The 18,503-nt window shown below is 37.5% G+C and overlaps 1 protein-coding gene across 5 annotated transcripts; it reads left to right on the top strand.

Moving 5' to 3' along the window:
* Positions 1–5,125: 5,125 nt before the first annotated feature.
* Positions 5,126–13,559, top strand: LOC137736746 (subtilisin-like protease SBT2.6). Of its 5 annotated transcripts, none has more exons than XM_068475996.1 (11): positions 5,126–5,312; positions 6,067–6,282; positions 7,828–7,972; positions 8,079–8,473; positions 9,126–9,221; positions 9,316–9,388; positions 9,782–10,067; positions 11,052–11,377; positions 11,781–12,048; positions 12,346–12,627; positions 12,736–13,559. In XM_068475996.1, the coding sequence occupies exons 2-11, from the start codon at positions 6,098–6,100 to the stop codon at positions 13,140–13,142; spliced, it is 2,463 nt and encodes an 820-aa protein (XP_068332097.1). In that variant the 5' UTR covers positions 5,126–5,312; positions 6,067–6,097; the 3' UTR covers positions 13,143–13,559. The 5 variants fall into 5 exon arrangements, with proteins under 5 accessions (XP_068332097.1, XP_068332100.1, XP_068332098.1 ...); XM_068475999.1 differs by having other exon boundaries at positions 5,163–5,255; XM_068475997.1 differs by lacking the exon at positions 5,126–5,312 and adding an exon at positions 5,469–5,589.
* Positions 13,560–18,503: the final 4,944 nt, after the last annotated feature.

The raw sequence follows: 18,503 nt of genomic DNA, 5'->3' as shown, positions 1-18,503 counted from the left end.
AGTATCGAGACAAAAGAAGGTGAACAAACAAGGAAAATTCACAAACAAGAAAGTATGCATATGGAGCCCATACGATCACATGCACCGAACTCGTGTACGGCACTGTTTGGATCAAGATATCCGCAATCTGCAATGTGATTGAATAATTGGATTTATTTTTGTGGCCACTGAAATGGTGTTATAGTCGTGTGCCATGTGACATACAAAGTTTATGGACAAGTTTGGTGGGGGCAACAATCACATGTGCTCGGATAATAAGTAACCGTCAACAAAACTCCCTTTGTCCAATCCATTATTTTTAAGGAAAATTAATAAAAAAAGTTTGAAAATTTTGAGTTTTAATGGTAAGGACAAAATAAAGAGTAAAGTAAATAGTACCAATATTGACTTTTTAGTGTAAAAATATGGTTTTTCGTTAAAGTGAACAGTACCGTAAACTTTTCGTTAAAACTTCCTTATTTTTAATCAATAAAACATGGTTAATTTTTATTTTTTATTAAATTGTTTTATTTTAGAATTATAATTAGAGAGGGGCATTTTGAAGCTATTAAAAGCTTCACTATTTTCGGTACCCTTTATATATATTCACTCTATAAATACTATTATCCACAATGTTCATCTTTTAACCTTCGTTTGAAGATCACCTCTACAAAAAATCATCTTTATCGTAAGTCGTTTATATTTCCAAATGTATGACAAATTGACAATGCGAGTATCAAGTAACATATTCATAATGAGCTGGCCATCTATCCCATACATTTGGATTTCTAAACGATTTATGACTCGAACGATTTTTTGTATGCATGATCTACAAATAATGATTAAGAAATTGAACGGTTTCAATTATGAATTAAGTTACACAACTAAGCATTAGACAGTAGTCGGCGGGCAGACATGGGCCTATTTGTTTTTTAATTTTACTTGAATTTATTATGTAACATATAAATAAATTGAAAAAAAAACACATAATTGTATTGGGATACATAAAAAAAAAAGAATGATATATAAAGTAAAAAGTACTAAAACATATTGAAAACATAGTGAACAAGCATTAAAAGTTATATATTTTCTGTGTAATTAAGTGTCGCGACCTAATGTCACATCCCGGCCCAGGGTCCATCACATCCCGGGTCTGCTCCACCACCGTAGCACGATATTGTCCGCTTTGGGCCCCGACCACGCCCTCACGGTTTTGTTTCTGGGAACTCACACGAGAGTATTAGATAGTAGTCGGCGGGCAGACATCGGCCTATTGGTTTTTTAATTTTACTTGAATTTATTATGTAACATATAAATAAATTGAAAAAAAACACATAATTGTATTGGGATACATAAAAAAAAAGAAGAATGATATATAAAGTAAAAAGTACTAAAACATATTGAAAACATAGTGAACAAGCATTAAAAGTTATATATTTTCTGTGTAATTGAGTGTCGCGACCTAATGTCACATCCCGCCCCAGGGTCCACCACATCCCGGGCCCGCTCCACCACCGTAGCACGATATTGTCCACTTTGGGCCCCGACCACGCTCTCACGGTTTTGTTTCTGGGAACTCACACGAGAACTTCCCAGTAGGTCACCCATCATGGGAGTGCTCTCGGAGGCTACTCGCTTAACTTCAGAGTTCCCATGGAACCCGAAGCCAGTGAGCTCTAAAAAAAAGGCCTCGTGCTAGGTAGAGATGAGAATATACATATAAGGATCACTCCCCTAGGCAATGTGGGATCTTACAATCCACCCCCCTTAGAGGCCCGACGTCCTCATCGGCACACCACGACCAAGGTTAGGCTTTGATATCAAATTGTCACATCCCGGCCCGGGGTCCACCATATCCCGGGCCCCCACTGGGAAGTTTTCGTGTGAGTTCCCAGAAACAAAATCGTGAGGGCATGGTTGGGACCCAAAGCGGACAATATCGTGCTACGGTGGTGGAGCAGGCCCAAAGCCATTTTCTTAAATAAAAAAAAATAAAGCAAAAAGAGTTGCAAAACCCCTAGCTCACCTAGGTAGCTTAGGCGGTCTTTCTTATCTTTTAAACGCCTAGTGATTAATTGTGGTGGTGGCCAAGTACCTAACGCCTAGGCGGAACCATTTAGAACACTGATTTTCTTATTCATTTTTTTTATACAATGATATTCTAAAAGGAGTTGATTACTACACACATTTTTTAGCCATTGACACACTCATTTTCATATATGGTCATTGAAGAGAATAAATCAAACAAAAACAACGGATATGATTAAATAAAGATGTATTTTCTTATTCTGATCAAAGAAAATGAGATATTTTATTCTAAAGAGAAAGGAAATTGAGATAAGTCACACAATAGATCATTAAGTAAGTCATAATATTTTATACAAAAGTAAATAAAAATTTGGCTAGACTAGAATATTAGTTGTTTATTTGGTTTATTATTTTTTGGAAATAAACCATAGCATGAATTTGAAGGCACACCATAAGAATGGGTCCATATATAATACATGAATTAAATTTTTAGTTAGCTAATGTTGATTATGTGAAAATGACTGGTCCAAATCATGTTGTGCTAATATGACTTTGGTTGGTGATTTTTGAGTAATCTCATTGTCATGGTCACAAGGAGCAAAGACTATAGAATAACATTTATGACATGAGTTATGAGGGCTCATCCTAACCACTACCATGGACCCAACACAATCCAAGGTAATTCAATAAATACTTTGCCCCATATGTCACTTACATTTACCAACTTCCCTCATCTTCCTTTTGACACTATTTGGCTGTTTCAAATTCAGCAATAGTTCCTGTTTCTACCCAATCATAGATGAATGTGTTTCAAATAATTGAAATTATAAACATAGATTAGACATGTTCCATCTGTGAGCTGCTGCTGAATTTGCAGTAGCCAAGTAGTGTTCTTTTCCTTCCCTCCTTGGTTGAGTGGAGTAGTAGTGCAACAAATTTATTTAGGGGGAATGTTGATATGAGATTTTGAGGTATGTATGGAGTTATGAACACACCTTTTGACATTGAAAATTTTGATTTGTTTTTTTAAGTACAAGGCCGAAAGAGTTGCTAAAAAGAGATTATAATTAAACATTTAAACTTCCCTTTTTAAATCCAATTGCAAAAAGATTATATGCGGTGCTTAACATCAAATCAAATCTAGTACAGTATTTTCAATGTCAAAAAGCAAATATATAAAAAAAAAGAATTGTTATTAGCACACCAATAATTTCATTTGGCGTTTCAAACTTTCTATAATTAGAAAGAAAAATACACTTATGAATAATGTAGAATGAAAATTTTAAAATACTAATAACAATTCTCTAAAAAAAAAAATGAAGCCCAGCTTCTCAAGCATCAGCAACCCAAAAAGCAAAAACTGTGTTCTTTTTCTTATAATCCGCGTGATAATAACTCTTCGAGAGTTCTATCCCATTGATGAATCGGGTGCCGCCAAAGTGGTTAAAAATATTTTCATGCCCACTTGTGTTATGTTTGGACCAAGTATAAAATTTCATAAATTTAGCATACTAAATTTAAGAGCTCTTTAAAATGACGCATTTCTAGGTGTGTAATTTTGAAAGTCTTTGGCTTAGTATCTTTGTAATACATTTATAGTGTTTCAGTCGTAGGAGAAATTTTTCCAAGTGCCGGGAACACCATGACACATGGTGTTCCCTCACTCATTAGGATTTGACATCTTGGATATCCTTCAATTTTATATTTCAATAAATATAAAAAACTAAATCCTAATGAGTGAGGGAACACCATGACACATGGTGTTCCCGGCACTCCTAAAAATTTCTCCAGTCGTAGCTTTGTTGTACTTTAGTAATTCATTATTAATATTATATTATATTTTTAACAATTGAATATAAAATTCTTTATAATAAGATTCGCTAGAACTACAGTAACAATATTATTTTGTGCTTGTAAGTGACTATTCCATTTAAAGTAGAATATTTTTCTATATAAATTAAACAAAACTAGCAGTATAAAAATGCTAATTGAAATTGATTTAAATATTTTAATTTTTTTTTAATAAACGACATTATGTACATTAAAAGGTGAAGAGTGAACCAAACATCACAATGAGTTAGCAAGAACATAATTCAAATTTGCCTTTAACAAGAATCGAATATAAAACCTTTTACTTACAAGTGAAAAAATATCATTAGACGGTATCGAGCCTAAATATTTTTCTTTTGAATTAGCTTTTTAACCATGACCAAGTGATTATTTGAAAGAAAAAAAAAAAATAAAAATAGAAACTAAAATTAAAAAAAAAAAATGGGAATCTCCACCGGCAAAAAGACAGACGGACAAAACAACATGAAACGAGACAGTTGCAATAACATCGAACCGGAACCCGCAGCCGCTCCATCCATCCCCCTCATGGGCCTCACCCACGCGAGAAATGATATATCATATATTTTAATAGAAATGGTGAAAATTTTTATTTTTTAAGTTGTTAACTTTTTAGCACATATATTAAATCATTTATATAATAATAAGTGGTGTACCACTCCATGTATTGATCACACTGAAAAATCTCACCACCCTCACCCTCTCAGGTGGATCCCCCTCTGCTGTCCTCCCTCACGACAAAACTAAGAGGGTAGTCTCGTCTTTTACCATAAACCCGACAGCTTGCGCGCGAATGTTGGCACCACCATCCAAACTAATGACCAAAATTTCAATAATCCTATTCTTATTATATTTTTATTTTATAATTGTATATCATATTTGATATGGACAGTCATATCATCTAAATTAATTAGCATTTAATTTCAAAATGTTAATCAATAATTAATAAAAAAATTATTAATTAAATGATAATTGTGGTATACGAGAGTTTCTGTCATTTAAGATTTTTTAAGTGTTTTAATTAATAAAAAGATTGAAATTAAATAATATAGCTTATTCCACTCATTTGTCATTTAAGATGGTAAAGAAATGTAGTATAAAATTGTGGAAAGAATAGGATTACTCCCAAAATTAATCAAAATTTACTTTCATTACCGAGCAATTAACAATTAATCCCTACCTCCATCATCTGCGGTTTGCTGTCTCCCCCTCGATAAAAAAAATTTAAATAAAAAAAAAAAAAAAAAAACCCTAACAACCACACTCACTAACTCACTCACTCACTCACTGGAAAGTCGATCAGCTTCTTCCCAGCTCTCTCTCGAGCTCTAGAGCTCTGCAATCAAAGCAATGCACTCCGCATTCTGATCAAATCTTAGCCCTCCATTGTTAGCCTTGATGTAAATCTCAGCTCCCTCACTCTCCCCTGTCCGATTCGCCCTTTTGGATCTCTGCAAGTAACCAAACACTCCCTTTCCATTTTTATTTCATTTTTTTAATTACACTTTTGATTTTGTTCAGCATATGTTGGCCGATTATTCCTTGCTTCGATCGATAACAAAGGGGTTGCTTTTATTTTGATTTTTATTATTTTTAATAATTTTTTTTGGAATTTTTGAGATTCATTGTTTTGCTTTTTGAAGGTGTTTAGTAATGGAAGCGACTTCTTATTAAGGAATGCTTTTTGGTGCTTGCTGTGATGTTGAAGCTACTTTGCCTTATTTCTTCCACTCAGCTACTACTCACTCACTCGCTTGCTAATCAAAATCTCACTTTTTTAAGACTCTAATTACTTGTGCAATCTCATCTTACTTACCACAACTTGGTACATTTTTAATTTTTTGCTACTTGTGTAAGTGGTTTTCGAGTTTTCGTAATGTTAGTATTCGGTTTCTTTTTCTGGGTGTTTTTACTTTCGCGAATTCGATTTTTATTAGTTGAAATTCAGTGTTGTTTTCAACTCCACAACATAGGAAAGGCTCGACCGAAAAGGAGATTAAGCTAATTTTTCGAGTCAATTTTTTTTCCTTATTTATCCAAGGAAGCAATGAAATTGTTTACTTTGTTTTCTTTGAGCTCACAATTGTGTAAAATAATCACAGGTCCTAGTAATTGTAGTGGTCATTTCCTAGTAATTATTGTGTTTTTCTAAATTTAGCCTACTTTAGGATCAATTCGTATTATTGACTCTTGGTGTTTCTGATGATTCAGATCTTGTGGAGTAGTGAAGTTGGATACTTGAATGGTAAAAATGGTGGCCGTGGAGTTTGGGTGTGCAGTTGCTGTACTGTTTTCCCTTTTAATTATTGGCAAAGCTGATGTTTACATCGTGACGATTGAAGGAGAGCCTATTATAAGTTACCAAGGTGGTGTTGATGGATTTGAAGCCACTGCAGTGGAATCTGATGAAAAGATTGACACAACTAGGTATATTCAAATTTCTGCATGATTTTTTCCAAAGTATCTTTATATATCTTATTCTTCACACACACACAATTATGCATTTATTTATGCATGTATGTATCTTGGATAAGAATATTATCCTATTACCAACCAATCATAGGCAGCCTGGGAGGTCTTGACCATTCCCAAAAGCATTGAAATTAGATTTCTATGTGGTTATTGTTTCTATAGTCCAAGTGGGGTCTTAGACTTCGGAGGTATCTTTGTTGGGCCAAAGAATTTTCTGAATAACTTGTGTGTTGTTGGTTTGTATGAATTCTAGTTCTTCGATTGACTCTGCATAGGCTTTGTAATGTCAAATCATGTACAAACAAGTTCGTGGATATGCTTAGGTGTGTAAAACGTAAACTAATTTTAAGCTAGATATCGACTTTGGGAGTGTAGACCCGGTGATAGTGACTTCAACCTCAATCCATCCAGGCAAGCTTGGGTTAACGGGTTTTGCTTGCACGCAGGACTTGATGCTGTCTAGCTTACTTTTCTGCTATTTTCTTGCTCAATTATATTAGAATCATAACTCAGTACAAACAGAGATATATCTTTCTTAATCCATCCATGAATGGTTTTGCTTGCATACAGGACAGGACATTGTCTAGCTCTTTTTTACTAATTGTTTGCCATAATTATTTTAAAGTGATGACGTTTTATCAAACAATTTATTTTAAAATGATAACCACTCAGCACGAACAGAGGTAGGTGTTTTAAAAATATTAATTGCTGCAGAAGTAGAAAAAGAATTGTGAGCGTTTACTTGAGGCCAGATGGTGGTTGTATGAAATTCAAGAATCTGTCAAAGTCATGCATGATTTAATTGTATGAATCTAATGACATTGATGGAGATCTTTTAAAAAGAATTACGACCATCCCTAGAGCAATGTTTTGGGACCGTCTGTGAAATCATATGAAATGCCACAAATCCTCTATATAATATGTTAATATTTGACATTTGATTGATCCTTTTACAAAAGATGATAAAGTCCATCAAAAAATGGATCCAACAAATAGAACTGTCAATTCTATTTTGCTTTTAGGAAATGACCTAACAGGTTAGAGTAGAGTTACACACGACAATCTGTCATCTGTTTTGTTTGTGTTTATTATGGCAATAATTTCTTTGTTATTGCTTAGTCTTACCATCAATTAGTTTTTCGTGAACTGACTTTCTTAGATCTTTAAGTGAATCTTACAACATGTTTCGTGTTTGAAGTAGTTGTTGGGATATAGTAATTAGTTTCATCAATTTCTTTCCTAACAAATTATGCGTCATGTACATGTTCATACAGTACCATTATGTGACAGCTTACATACAACTAGTTACTTTGTCCAAAAAGAGATTGCCTTCCAATATGATATTGTCTATAAAGTGCACATCTTTCATCCTAAACTATCATATACTTGATCAGATATTTCCCTTCACGAATGGGGCAGTTATCTCTCTGATTCTGAATCATGAAATGGACTGATAAATAACATTTGTTCTCTTTTGGCCATTCTTTTGGCTTCTTTCAGTGAATCAGTCATATCGTATGCCCGACACTTGGAGAGTAAACACGATATGCTTCTTGGCATGTTGTTTGAGGAAGGGAGCTACCAAAAACTCTACAGCTATCAACATCTTATTAATGGATTTGCTGTCCACATTTCTCATGAACAGGTGACAACTTGGACAGACACTTCCTCTTATAATGCTTATATGAATGACTGATATTGATGTCTTCTCTTACATTCTCATTTTCTTACGCTGTTCCTTTCATTAGTAGGCAGAAAGATTGATGCGTGCTCCTGGTGTGAAATCAGTGGAGAGAGATTGGAAGGTGAGGAGACTTACAACCCACACCCCACAGTTTTTAGGGCTCCCAACCGGAGTATGGCCGACAGGAGGTGGCTCCGATAGGGCTGGAGAAGATATTGTGATAGGGTTTGTGGACTCAGGGATTTATCCGCACCATCCAAGCTTTGCGAACCACAATACCGATCCTTATGGGCCTGTTCCAAAGTATAGAGGTAAATGTGAAGTTGATCCAGACACCAAGAGGAGCTTCTGTAATGGGAAGATTATTGGAGCTCACCATTTTGCCAAAGCTGCAATAGCAGCTGGAGTATTTAATCCTTCTATTGATTTTGCCTCTCCTATGGACGGTGATGGACATGGAAGGTTAGGCCCTACACCTCTGTTACACGTTCTTCACGGGAACCTGTGCTATTGTGTATTTGCTTTCATTCTGAATGGATATTTTTGGTTTATATAAGTGTTTCATAAATTTAAAGAAACAAAGTAGTTTCAAAGAAGTAAAGAGATAAGTACATTTCTTGGTAAGTTTAACACAATTGGGAATCCAATAGTAAGCTTAATAGGCATCGGTGAATGCCATACCATGAATGGCATCAATTGGGGAATTCAGTTAGTAAGCTTAGATACTCGTCCACAAATAACAAAATGTTTTATACTTTCTTCTGTGAACAAAGAGATAAGGACATTTCTTAAATGACATACATTTCAATGAATATGAGCATAGCATTATGCTAACGTATTGATAAAATATTGTAAAATTATAACTATGATGGATTTACAGAAGATGTAACTTTTGGGGTTTCACTGTTCAGAAAAGGAAAACTGTGACAACCATAAAAGTTCCTGGTTCCTACTACTTGGAATTGGCAGAAACTATTTTGCTTTCGTTTTAGGCAACATTTATCCTAACATAAATTTTTTGATTCCTTTTCCTTTTCCCCTTCCTGCTTGTGTCAATTGAGATTTTTTTTTCTATCTGAAGCTCGTTTCCTCTTTTTGTATCATTGTCTTCCAGTCACACTGCAGCTATTGCAGCTGGTAATAATGGAATTCCAGTGAGAATGCATGGTCATGAATTTGGGAAAGCAAGTGGGATGGCTCCCCGTGCCAGGTGAGGAATAATAAGTTCCTCTGGTCATTTCTTGAATTAAAGTAGTAAATGTTATTCTTTCTTTTAATTGAGATGCATAAATTTCTGTCTTCAGAATTGCTGTATATAAAGCCCTTTACAGGCTTTTTGGAGGGTTTGTAGCAGATGTAGTAGCCGCAATTGATCAGGTGTGCAATAATTCCATAACATAAGCAAAAGACATTGGGTGAATGCTTGGTGCACTTATTTTTGTGTACATTTGAGCGTGTGTGGGTGTCTTTTTTACGTGTGGGTATGAGCACATGCAGATATATCTTCCTGCTCACTCTGCAAAATTCTATCAATATGTATTCTTTAGAGATAAGAGAAAAAAAAAGAGTATTTTCTAGTTTGTCCTCTTGTCACATCTCCATCATCTTAGAGAAAAAAGAGGCTAAAAGGTTTAAGTTGGTGACTGCTTACATATTTCATTGAAGATGAAACAGATAGATGTTGCCTTGCCAACTAGTTTTACATTCTTTTGGGTTATTACCTTTGGTCGCTATGGTGGTTCTTATTTGAACATTTTTTTTTTTGATCAGGCTGTGTATGATGGAGTGGATATACTGAGCCTTTCTGTGGGGCCAAACAGTCCTCCAGCTACCACGAAAACCACTTATTTGAATCCTTTTGATGCCACACTTCTTTCAGCTGTGAAAGCAGGTGTGTTTGTTGCACAAGCAGCTGGAAATGGAGGACCTTTTCCAAAAACTTTGGTTTCTTATAGTCCTTGGATAGCTTCTGTTGCTGCCGCCATTGATGATCGCAGATACAAAAACCACCTAACACTTGGAAATGGAAAAATATTAGCTGGACTTGGGTTGTCACGTAAGTATCTGTTTTGGGAGCAAAAGTATTTAGTTATGTTCTTCTAGCATATTGTTAGTAGCAGATTCATCAGTAACTTAAATGCTTTCTTCATAATCTCGTGGAAAAAAATTTCTTTGTTAATCAGCTATGTAACCCAGACTTTAGTTCAAGCTAACAGTTCTGACTTAGGCTAAACTCTAATAGGTAGCCATTAAGCTAAATGACTTGTAATCAATCTATAGACTCTCCCTCAACTTGTAGAATGAGTATTGACAATTCTCAGCTTGCTGCAAATAGAATAACAGTATGTTTATGAGGTTTTCAGAAAAATGTGGACAGCTTAGGCTCATTTGTAACATAGATTAGAAGGGGAAATCCCTTCGTTCCACAAGGACCAAAGTAAATAAGCCAAGAACTGATAAGAGATCTTGATGAAGACGTAGTGGAACCTGTGGCATAGCAACAATAGAGAAGTTGTCCAATTTTTCTCTTTGTTGTGGTCAAAGTAGGGTAAGAACAGCAATGGGTTTAGGTATCAGGACAATATTGCTCTGATACCATGTTGAAAAGTAAGTTTCAAACAGGGAGATAAGCGTGGTTGTGTTTAAGATTCAAATGAAAGCAGTACGATGATTTATTTGGGATTCCAGGACATATACTTTGGTAATCAGCTCTAACAGGTAGACCTTTATTTAAGCCAACAACCCTAACTTTAATCTTAATGCATCGTAACCAGTGAAAATGGTAAAGGCCTAATAAAAGACAGCCTCATTAGCATGAATCAGACATGTTTGATTTCAGGTTGAATTTTGTAATGCCTCGACATGGATCCTGGAGCATTCCACGGTTGTGTTATCTTGCGACCACTTCAATTTACAGCAGTTATCGCTTGTATTTTTTTGATACATGCTTTTTGCATTCCAAGGCAATCGCTGTTTCACATTCTACAATTTCGCATTTCCGAAGCCTGAAGTATTCTCCCCTCTGTTTCCCTTTTTTCAGCATCGACACATCCAAATCAAACATACACGCTGGTTGCTGCAAATGATGTGCTTCTTGATTCTTCTGTAGTGAAGTATAGCTCCTCAGACTGCCAGAAACCAGAAGTTTTAAACAAGAACTTGGTTCAGGGGAATATTCTTCTTTGTGGCTATTCATTTAATTTCGTTGTTGGTACTGCATCAATCAAGAAAGTGTCCGAAACAGCCAAAAGTCTTGGTGCAATCGGTTTTGTTCTTGCGGTGGAAAATGTTTCCCCGGGGACAAAATTTGATCCTGTTCCTGTAGGCGTTCCTGGGATTCTAATCACTGATGTTGAAAAGTCAATGGTAATACTTCAACTTTTCACCTTAACGAAACAGTGTCTATTTTTTTGGCTTATACATTTTGATTTCTTGTAATCAAGTAATAGAGTATGGAACATTCTTCAAGTGTTTTGTGAAATTAGATTTACTACGGTAGCATATGAGTGTATATTATACTCATGCAAATTCATTTGTCTTTGACCTCTTTGACAAGAAAAATAAAATAAAATCCATTTTTGTCATTTCTTTGTAGCATATGAGCTTGATACTGTCTGATAACTTACGGTGCTTACCATCTATTACAACTTACTTGTACTACTATTTATGTCTTTGGCCCCGTTTCCTTCTTATGCATGTTCTAACTTTTTCCCTTTCTGCAATTATGTGCACGATTGGTTCTTGGTGCTCTGGCGTCGATGTTGTTCAGGATCTTATAGATTATTACAACATCTCAACTGTTAGGGATTGGACTGGTCGTGTGAAGAGCTTCAAAGGTATAGGTAGCATTGGGAATGGTTTGATGCCTATACTCCACAAGTCTGCACCACAGGTGGCACTATTCTCTGCTAGAGGACCCAACATCAAAGATTTCAGCTTCCAAGAAGCAGATCTTCTCAAACCGGATATTCTAGCTCCTGGTTCTCTGATTTGGGCTGCTTGGTCTCCAAATGGAACAGATGAACCAAATTATGTTGGTATGAATCTAATCGAAGCATTCAAGTGTTCTTTCCCCATATTTTGGTGTTCCAAACTTTCCCCAGATGTTTTAGTACTTAGCCGTCTATCAAACTTTAGTTACAAAGAGGTTTGTTAGGTTTCAAATTCTGAAATAGGTTATGAAAATATTGGAGAGATATGCTTGTTTTGCTTAGACAATAAGGGGAAGATATTCAGATTTCTTTCCTTCACACCGTCTAATTAAACGTAAGTCAATAACAATTGTACCTCTAGTGATGCACTTGACATATTAAGGGATTATTTTCTTTGAGCAGGGGAGGGATTTGCCATGATTTCTGGAACAAGTATGGCTGCACCACATATAGCGGGAATAGCTGCTCTTGTAAAGCAGAAGCACCCTCATTGGAGCCCTGCTGCCATCAAATCAGCTTTGATGACAACATCAACAACTATCGACAGGGCTGGAAAACCTCTTCAAGCACAACAATATTCTGAAACACAAACCATTAAGTTTGTCAGTGCCACCCCTTTTGATTATGGGAGTGGCCATGTTGATCCAAAAGCTGCTCTGGATCCTGGACTAATCTTTGATGCGGGTATGTATTCTTCTACCTTCTTGATGTGGTTTTACACTATCGGACTTATCTTTGGCACATTATGTGACGAATTCTCAATCGAATAATTTATCGTTTTTTAAATTTTAGGCTATCAGGATTACTTGGGTTTCTTGTGTACAACAGCTGGTATTAATTCTAATGAGATAAAGAACTACACAAACTCCCCCTGCAACTACACTATGGGCCACCCGTCAAATTTCAACTCTCCGTCAATCACAGTAGCTCATCTTGTGAAAAGTCAAACAGTTACACGCATGGTCACAAATGTTGCTGAAGAAGAAACCTATGTGATCACAACCAGAATGGCTCCAGCCATTGCCATTGAAGCCAGCCCTCGGGCAATGACTCTGAGACCTGGTGCATCACGAAAGTTCTTAGTGACTCTGACAGTTCGGTCCATCACTGGAGCCTACAGTTTCGGAGAGGTGATAATGAAAGGTAGCCGGGGGCACAAAGTGAGGATCCCAGTAGTAGCTATGGGTTACCAACGGTAGTTTTGGTTGGTAAATTAAAAATTTTAGCCGTTATCATTGTAATATTCTTTGAAACCTGTAGGAATAAGGTGTGAGGCTAGATGTATGTGTCTGAAATATGTATGTACGTGGAGTAGCTGTAAAGAGAACTGGTAAGAGGGGAGACTCTTTGTTCTTCCACTTATAAGTTTTGCTAAATTGGTTTGGTACAAGTTTTGCTCCTTGCATTTCGTTTGAGGATGGTTATTCGAACTTAATTTGTTTAAGGGGAATGCTAGCTACCTTTCGAGCACTACTTACCGTCTACGGCGATATATGTTGGTCGGCTCAGTGAAGTTGACCACTCTTTTTTCTTATCCTATGTACACTTATTTATATTGTACCCATCCTTGTATTCAAATGTAGGATGGCTACTCAAATGATGAGTATTGTTGATGCACAAAATTGGCGAGGATTTTAGTACAACAGAAAGTGTCAAGTTTGTGACCTTCGCTAGATTGCTCTGGTTATTAGTGTGGATAAGTATGTAAATGAATAGGGACAGGGAAGCAAACAACACAAGATGTACGTGGTTCACCTAGATTGGCTACGTCTACAAAGTAGAAGAGTTATCATTAGTTGTGGAGGGTTTACACAAATACATAGGTTCAAGCTCTCTTTTAGTGAGTTCTAGTGAATAGTTTAGTACAAATGACATTAGGGATTATTGTGGGAGAATGATCCCCTTTTATAGAAGAGAGTTTCTAGCTTTGTTCTGACATTAACACATGTTATGCTGTGATTGACCTCTGATATCGACACGTGTTGCACCATGTCCAAGCTTGATGATAGCAGTAGAACAAAAGTCACCATCGGACTGCGGACTGAGTCGGTATTCGTCTACGAGAGGCGCACTCGTATACCTTTCGGGACTTCCCCCTGTGATTGGCCTCTGATACCGACATGTGTCGCGTTGTCATTGACCTCCTGGTTGGAGGGAAAGTCTTGTGGGTCCTTGACGGTGTACTGTTGACCGGTGCTCAGTAGTTTCGAGATTGGTCAAGTATGGTTCAAACAGTGCTCCCCTAAGTTCCCGAGTGAGGGAAACTCCTTAGTTGGGGACTTGCAAGATCCAAGCCATTGAGTAATCGCGAAACTTCTAAGTATTGAAGCGTGATAACATTTTCACTTACCTCTACCCTATAGGTAGATGTGGCCTCTTCTTTGGAAATACTTTTCCTCCATCCAGGAATGGTATCTTTAGCTGATGTTGATGCACAAGGTAATGTATCATTTTCATTTGAAGCTTACTTGTAGTTTCAGGCTTGGTCAAGTGCAATACAAACCCTATAGTAAGAGTCCCCCAAGTCTCTAAGTAAGGAGATCTACCGAAAGAAGTAACAGACAAGGTAAGCAATCAGAGTTCCAAGCAATCAGCCTTAGATCGGAAGCTTGATCTCGGGTTCTGGCTGATTGTTCTCATTTTTTTTTGTCTCTCATTCAGCACTAAGGACAAAGAAAATGACGGGGAGCAGAGATGATATGAGATACTCTTGTTTTTGGAGAAGATGGATGAATCGGCACGTGCTTTGTTGTACTTGTTGACTTTCCACAGGCGTATTCTTGAACTGGGCCGGCGGGTTTTCTGGTTTCCTCCAGAGGAGCGAGCTGACTCAAGAATTTGAGGGTCAAAACAAGTCCGTCAAATCTGGAGTACGTTCGATCTTGATGATGTGGGATACTTCTGTTGTTGACAAAGTAGTGGATGTGAGATGGAGAGGCTTTGTTCTTCGGTGACGGTGTTAGCAAAAGGCTGTTGAAGCTTCTCGATCTCTTCAATTAGAGCAACGATTCTGAGCTTGGATTTGACTTAAACTCTTCCGTCTGGATTGTGCGATTCTACAGGAAGGGTGTCGTGCTGTAGTGATCTGTTCCAGCTCGTCGTTGAACCTTCTGTTTCAATCTCTTGCAGTATCTGCCTCCCGATGCAGGAGTGGAATGCAACCTTTGCATTTAAATGGTCTTTCAGAACATTACTTCTCAGCGATGATGAGTACTCGAGAGCAATGTAAGGTAAGCACCCAGGCAAAGGTTCGGGCAATCAGTTCTCGATCAGAAGTTTGATTTCAAATTCCGACTAATTGCTTTCTTTCTCCTTGTCTTGCAGGTAACAACAAGGGCAAAAGGAAAGACAGGGAAAAAGCATGATATGGGATACTCTTGATGTTGACAAAGTATAGATAAATTGGCACGTGTTCTGTTGCGCTTGTCTCCACATGCTTCTTTGTATACTTTTCATTTGCCCTATCTATTCCCCTGGTAGATGTGGTATCTTCTCTAGAAGCACAAGATGTTGAAGATGAATACTCGAGAGCAATGCTAGGTAAGTAATCAGGCAAGGAGTTCTAGGCAGTCAGTTCCTGACTGGAAGCTTGATTCCAAGCGCTGGTTGATTGCTTTTTTTTTCCTTATCTTGCAGGTAAGAGCAAGGGCAAGGGAAAAGACAGGGAAAAAGCATGATATGGGATACTCTTGCTTTCAACCTTGATGATATGACATATTCTTGCTTTGATGTGGCTGGTTGGCAGAGGTATTATCGAGGGGGAAGAAAACATAGTATTTCGAGAGGCTAGATTGGGAGTGCCATTTCGGATGTGAGGAAGGGTTGAGCATTTTTTGGCAGGTCTGCCTGGCTATGGAGGATGGAGGTCGACATATATAGGAATTGTCCCAACAGCGAGTAGTAATGCTGCTCCTTTACCCTTCTCTGTCAAAGTAATGTAGTGGTCGCTACAAGGTTCACGTGTTTTAACTTTGTTAGAGCACTTTGAAAAAGTGGTCTGTGGTATCCAGAAAGCTGATGTTGCGTGTGAAGATTGTAGACAAATTTTATCCAAGGAAATTTGGCTCTCGAAGTTTGGAGAGCGGTGCCTTTTCGATTTTCGGAACAAATAATCTTACTGGGGATCTGGTTCTCGAAAATATTTGTTTTTTAATAGGTGAAGCTTTGATGTTGAAGCTTTGTAGGTGAAGCTTTTGTGTTGAAGCTTTTGTATTGAAGCTTTGTAGGTGAAGCTTTTGTGTTGAAAGTTTGTATATGAAGCTTTTGTTGGGCACCATAAATTGATTTTGCTTCACACTATCTTGATCAAAAGTGTGTGAAGCTTTTGAGAATTGTAGTTGCTCTCCATTGATGAAGCTTTGTTTGATGTTGAAGCTTTGTTGTTGAAGCTTTGTAGGTGAAGCTTTTGTGTTGAAGCTTTGTGTTGGTCACCATAAATTGATTTTGCTTCACACTATCTTGATCAAAAGTGTAGTTGCTCTCCATTGATGAAGCTTTGTTTGATGTTGAAGCTTTGTTGTTGAAGCTTTGTAGGTGAAGCTTTTGTGTTGAAGCTTTGTGTTGGTCACCATAAATTGATTTTGCTTCACACTATCTTGATCAAGAGTGTGTGAAGCTTTTGAGAATTGTAGTTGCTCTCCATTGATGAAGCTTTGTTTGATGTTGAAACTTTGTTGTTGAAGCTTTGTAGGTGAAACTTTTGTTGGGCACCATAAATTGATTTTGCTTCACACTATCTTGATCAAGAGTGTGTGTAGCTTTTGAGAATTGTAGTTACTCTCCATTAATGAAGCTTTGTTTGATGTTGAAGTTTTGTAGGTGAAGCTTTCGTTGGGCACCATAAATTGATTTTGCTTCACACTATCTTGATCAAGAGTGTGTGAATCTTTTGAGAATTGTAGTTGTCTTCCATTGATGAAGTTGATGTGTTCCCCCTCCTTTTTTTTTTTTTTTTGGGAGTGGGGGAATTGAAAATTTGAAGTTTGAAACTCCCTAGACTTTCCATGTGAGGCTTTCTCATGGTTTGAATTTGAATTTTGAATTTCTTTGATCCTGTTGAACTTATATAAGAAGGATACGTTTCCACTCTTTACATTGCCTTCATTTGCTCATTTTGTAGTAATCCTTGGAGGCAGAGTGTTCTCTAGTTGAGAGGGATTCTGGCATTGCTTTGCACCATCTTCAGGTTGGTAGTCTTCTCCACTAGATTGCATGCTTTCATTTTTGTTGAATTGTTTAAGTGTTCATGTATTTGGTTGAGAACATGATGAACTGGTTAAGCTTTTCTTCATGCCCTAGGAACTTCCTTATGTTTCAATCTTTCATGTAGTGATAGAGTTTGTTTCTGTTTATTGTAGATGTCAGAGTCTGGAAGTCTTAGTGATGAGGGTTCCCCTAGCTCTAGCTCTAGGTTTGAGCTTGCAATGTTGGAGTCTTCAGGGCCTTTGTTGGAGTCTTGTACAAAAGAAACATTGGATGATCTTCGCAATTGTCAAACCTTAGCCAATATTGGTTCTTCCTCCTTCATGTCAGTGGGTGAGGGGGTTGTTTTTGACGCCATACCCATATTTCGCTTTGAGTTCACAGCGGACCATTTAGAGAAAAACTTGTTAGATAGCGAAAAACAACTTGAGGCCCTAAGGCAGTTATGTAGTATCCCCCGCAGTGTAGGAATGCATTTGGTACATCATGAAGAATTGCCCTCTGAACTGCCCAAGGGTCATGTTATGTTTTATACCCAAATATTATTGACCTTAGGGGTGAAGTTGCCTTTGCACCCTTGGTTGCAACGGATGCTATCTTTCATTGGATATGCGCTTGGGCAACTCAATCCTGATTTTTGGGATACCTTGATCGGGTTTTATATTATTTGGATGGAATGTGGGTTAGGTGAGCCTTCCTTCCATCAGTGGCACTACTGCTATAAGATGCGCTCGGTGAAAGCATGCCCTGGGAATGCTTAGTGTGCATGTCGGAGTGAGAAAGAGCGTATTGTCTTTGGTAAGAAAAAGGCGTACTGCACTTGGAAAAATCGTTTGTGCTTTCTTTATAATGATTGGGAGCATGTTAGGGTGTCATGCCTGAGCGACATGTTCTCACTCACTTCCAGACCGTAGGTTGTAATGTATCCATTGTTCGCATTGTTTGCTATTTGTTGTGATTTCTTCTTGCGTCTAACATTTTCCTTCATGCAGTGACGCGAGGCAACATCAAATTGTCCGGACGGGAGCTGGCTGATGTAGAAAAGGTGTTAAAGGTGCCTAAGGAGGATAGACATTTGGGCAAGTTACGGCCTTTGTTTCGAAAGTACGGTTTCCAACCCCTAGTGTCGGAGTGCCAAAGACGAGCAAGTAAGTTGTATCTTTCATTTCGCCCCCTCTTTCTTTTAACAAGTTGCATTCTTTACTTTGATTTTTCTTGTTCAGTGGAGAAAGTGAGCAAGAAAGGGGGGACTAGCACCAAGAAAGGGAAAACACCCATGTTAGTTCCCGTAGACGACATTTTGTTTCACAAGGGAGCTCGTAAACACCGGGTGAGGCCAACCCCTAGACCTAAGTCGC

The sequence above is a fragment of the Pyrus communis genome, chromosome 6, assembly GCF_963583255.1.
Source record: "Pyrus communis chromosome 6, drPyrComm1.1, whole genome shotgun sequence".
NCBI lineage: Eukaryota > Viridiplantae > Streptophyta > Magnoliopsida > Rosales > Rosaceae > Pyrus > Pyrus communis.
The sequence above is the reverse complement of the archived record's forward strand: the minus strand, read 5'-3'. Positions and strand labels throughout refer to the sequence as shown.

Bases quoted from the DNA above. Each gene is read 5' to 3' on its own strand.
- LOC137736746 (XM_068475996.1), top strand. From the start codon at position 6,098: ATGGTAAAAATGGTGGCCGTGGAGTTTGGGTGTGCAGTTGCTGTACTG. The intron at 6,283-7,827 runs GTATATTCAAAT...GGCTTCTTTCAG, and splicing joins GAAAAGATTGACACAACTAG to TGAATCAGTCATATCGTATG. The intron at 7,973-8,078 runs GTGACAACTTGG...TTTCATTAGTAG, and splicing joins TCCACATTTCTCATGAACAG to GCAGAAAGATTGATGCGTGC.